General features: G+C 47.2%; 1 gene segment (V, D, J or C); it reads left to right on the top strand.

Moving 5' to 3' along the window:
• Positions 1-3,045: 3,045 nt before the first annotated feature.
• On the top strand, positions 3,046-3,507 carry LOC103213455 (the record flags this gene model as incomplete). The annotated part of the segment is given in 2 exon segments: positions 3,046-3,091; positions 3,197-3,507. Coding segments are annotated over 2 exon segments (357 nt in total), but the record flags the coding sequence as incomplete, so codon positions are not given.
• Between the last annotated feature and the right edge of the window lie 999 nt (positions 3,508-4,506).

Here is a 4,506-nt window from a genome sequence, read left to right as displayed (position 1 = left end):
CTGTCTCCTGGTTACTGTGACCTCAGAAGGATATAGGGTCCGTCTTTGAAGATGTTATCAGTTAGGTAACTGGGGCATAATTGGGTAGGATGGCTCCTAATCATGTCTGAGTGATGTCATATACAAGTAGAAAACTGACACAGAGAAAAAAGCACCCAGGTTTAGACCATAAGAAGGTGCATCTAAAAGCCAAGGATACGTAAGAAATGTCTTGGGCAACCAGAAACTGTAGAGGACCAGGAAAGGTCCTCTCCAAGAGAAGACAGGGCAACAAGAGTTCCTTGAAGCACTGATGTGGACTTCCAGCCTTCAGAACTGTGAGGAAATCCATTTCTGCTTTGAACGCCAGCCACACTTTTTTGGTATTTTGTAACAGTGCTCACAGGAATCTAAGACCATCGTCAATAATTATGGGCACACCAAACAATCTCCATATAAATGCTTCCGGGAGGGAGATCGCTCACTTGACTCCCCCATCGTCCAGTGTGCTGGATGCTGTCAGGACCATTCTGCAGGGGGAGGAGCACCTAGGAGGGTGAGAGTCCTTCCCACAGTTATGTCATCTCCCATGCTGAGCTTCGATGGGACCCCAGACCTCTGTGCCACAGATGCTGTTCCAACAATGTCCTCCAGATGGTGTTGAGTGATAAGTGAGGCTACAGAATGAGGGTGAGCCCTTCATAGGATGTACTGAGGGATGAGAGAATGATCAAACTTTTCTGTATCCCCCATGGTGTCCCGTGGAATCAGAATTTATGCTACGTTGTCAAATATCTCTGTTCTATGACCAGCAGTCTCTATGATCTTTAGCAGAGGGTCCTTGGATGCCCCATTTCTGGGGAAGGAGGTCAGGCTTTCTCCTTCTACTTTCTGACATGAGACTAGAGAGTGTACTGACATTGCCCTGTTTCATACCTTGGATTTCTAAGATGGGGAATCACTTCACCTTCCAAGGTTATTCTCAAAACCTGAGGAGGAACGCCAGGAGCTCATTCCACCGTCTAGAACCCATAATACTCCTGTGTATGTTCTTCTCCTTGGCAGTTTCTCCTCCTTGTGAGGGTCAGGACGTTCCCCAAATGGTTCAACATGGATGACATGTGTACTGTTTGTCACCATGGCTGCTTTCCCCTGTCCTTAGTTGTACTGACCCAGGTGCAGCTGCAGGAGTCATGTTCAGGAATGGTGACCTCTCCACAGACACTCCCCCCAACATGAGCTATCTCTGTAATCCATAATCACGATTAATTTTGAGATTGGATCAACCAGCAGCCAAGGATTGACACAGTGACTACAAAGATGGGCTCAATTATAGCTCAGATCGTGGAGCTGGGCCAGGACCAAGCAGTGTTATGTTCCGCTGTTCATAGTCAGAGACGACTTGATAACACATAACAACAGCAACCAGCAGCCAAGGAAGGGCCTGTCAGCAGTGTGCTGTGAGAGCAGACAGACTATGCCCCATGTCTGAAGAGTCGACCCCTTAGCTACAGACACTGGTCCACAAACAAGTTCTCCCTGCCAATGAGCTCTTCGACAGTCATGTATTACTGTGCAAGAGACAGTAAAGAGAAGTCAGTGAGGCCCAGACACACACCTCCCTGCAGCAATGGGACTGGTCTACAAAGAGGTGGTCAGGATTTACAGAGCACAAGGCCCCAATCTCAGGGAAAAGTGTGGTGGGGGAGGCTGTGGAACAAGGGACTTCCTTTCTCTCCAAATTATAACATTTCCTCCAAGCACCCATCCATGGTTACTATTATAAAACACCATAGATACTGAAATTGTCATTTATTTATGCATTGCAGTCAGACATATATTTGTATGTGCACATTCATATATTGACATGTACATATTATATTTGTATCATCCATGGTAATCACACATAGTGTACAATTTGTATTGGACTGAATGGAAAATGAAGCAGAATGTTCCAAAATATGTGGAATTCAACTAAAGCAGTATGTAGTGGAGAATTCATAGCCTCATACCCTTCTATCATATAGAAAGAATGGCCTCACATCAATTACCTCAGCTCCTTGCCAATGAAAATAGAAAAAGGTGAGCATGTTACATCAAAGCTTAACATGGAAATAATAATAATAATAACAACAACAATGAAAACATTAATATAAGAACTGGCATGAATGAAATAGAAAAGATAAAATAAATGAAAGAAAAAGTAATTTATTTGAAAAACCGAAAAAGAAAAAGATGATGAACTCACTGCCCTTGAGTAGATTCCGACTCATAGCAACCTTGTTTGGGTTTCTGAGGAGGTAAATGTTTGTGGAAGTAGATTTCCAATCTTCCTTTCATGGAGTTGCTGTTAGGTTTGAACCTCCAACCTTATGGTTAGCAGTCAAATGCCTTAGGCACTATACCCCCTGAGTTCCTTGATTCTTTGAGAAAACCAAATAAATGTGCCTGATGAGGATATAAAGAGAGATGACACAAACGATCAATAGCAGAAGCCGGAGTAGAGACAGCACTTTATGGTGATTGGACTTATGCCCTGTTCTTTTTACAGATAGAGGGCTCTGCAAACCTCATGAGAAATGGCCAGCTCGGCCATGGAGGTGGTCCAGGAACATGGTTGGGTCCATTTGTGAGGGGTAAAGGTCCACATACTGGGATAATACCTACCAGGTACGTGTTCAGGTGCACTTGACACTATCCCTCTCTGTTCTATTTGTTGTTTTACATCAGGAAATTATGGTTAATAATAGGTGAAAAGGAAATCACCTTATGGGTAGTAAGAGTTTAGCACAGCATAATCCATAACATGAAACCCTAATTTTCCCAAACACTATCTTTGTCAGCAAACATCAGCAGGGCGTTCCTGTCTGCTCTGGGGTATGGCCCTCTCAGGAGTCCTGCAACTCCAGCTCTGGTTATATAGGAGGAGAAAATGCAAATAGGGCCCCTCCCTCAGCGGATGAAAGCAGGTCCAGCCCCAGCCCTGCAGCTCGGGGAGAGGAGCTCCAACCCCAGGATCCCAGGTGTCCCCGTTCAGTGATCTGCACGGAACACGGACGAGTCTCCATGGAGTCTGCGCTGGGCTGGGTTTTCCTTGTTGCTGTTTTCAAAGGTTATTTTATGGAGAGCAAGTGCATGTGAAAGGGCATGAATGAGAGAAACAGTGGACATGTGTGATGGTTTCCTGAATCACCTTATCATGTCTCTGTGTTTGCAGGTGTCCAGTGTGAGGTGCAGCTGGTGGAGTCTGGGGTAGGCCTGAGTCAGCCTGGGGGGTCGCTGAGACTCTCCTCTGCAGCCTCTGGATTCACCTTCAGCAGTCATGGCATGAACTGGGCCCGCCAGGCTCCAGGGAAGGGCCTGCAGTGTGTCGCAGCTATCAGTAGTGACGGTAGTTACATATACTACGCAGACTCCATGAAGGGCCGATTCACCATCTCCAGAGACAACGCCAAGAACACGCTATATCTGCAAATGAGCAGTCTGAAAGTCGAGGACACGGCCCTGTATTACTGTGCGAGAGACACAGTGAGGGGAAGTCAGTGTGAGCCCAGACACAAACCTCCCCTGCAGCGATACTGCCGGGCAGCAGGGGGCGCTCCACACTCACCGAGCTCAGGATTCATACCCAGGAGCACCTGCAGGGATGTGTTAAATGTTGGTTTCCTGCTGTGTCTGGGGATTCTTCTCCATCTCACAGTTTCCCCAGGGAATCTCTATTTTTATGATTCTGGGGTCTCCCCTGATAGCTGTGAATTAGAAAACTTGTATTGTAACAGGGGGACCCATTCTCACATGGGAAAAGCATTCTGTCCCTTGTGGAGGGAAAGGCCTGTGCTGGGATCCCACGTGGTTCTGGGGAAGCTCAGGGGAATGTGGAGATTCTTTTCCAATCAGTCTCAGGACAGGGAGAGTCCTTGGGCAGCTCTAGCACTTGAGAGCTTGGTCACTACTTGAAAGGCTGGGGTTTGAACCTGCCCAGGGATGGCTTGAGAGACAGGCCAAGGAATCTGCCTTTGACAGGTCAGACTTAGGGCTGAGCTCTCAGCGCTGTTCCAGAATTAGGACCCTCTCTGGGATTCAGGTCAGAGCGTGAGAGTGGCTAGGTCTGTGTGAGTGACACGTAACAGCTGAATGAAGTCACATCTGGATGTCACTCACTGGAATCCCTCCTCACAAGAGTATGCCTGTCAGAGTCAGGACTTACCTGGGGTCTAGTTTCCTCCAAGTCTGTTTTCATTGTCTCTAGTTCAGCAGGGTCACCTAATCCATGGCTGTCATGTAGTTTATACTCTACACCATACTTACTCAATCTGCATGCTGAGCCAACACTCCAAGAAGCTGGACTATGGCTTCAGCTGACTCCATCCCCATGCGCTCAGCAACTCTCTGGCTCAGCATCCACGTTCTTCTGCTGAAACCTGAGGAAGCAGTGGCTCTGACTGTCCATGGAAAGTAGGCTTTCAAATGGTGGTGGGTTTCTCAGAGCATCGGGAGCACTGGGGGTTTCTAGAAGCATGTGTGGAG

Source organism: Orycteropus afer, unplaced genomic scaffold, assembly GCF_000298275.1.
Source record: "Orycteropus afer afer isolate SDZICR_OR568_19922 unplaced genomic scaffold, OryAfe1.0 scaffold02584, whole genome shotgun sequence".
Lineage (NCBI taxonomy): Eukaryota > Metazoa > Chordata > Mammalia > Tubulidentata > Orycteropodidae > Orycteropus > Orycteropus afer.
The sequence above is the reverse complement of the archived record's forward strand: the minus strand, read 5'-3'. Positions and strand labels throughout refer to the sequence as shown.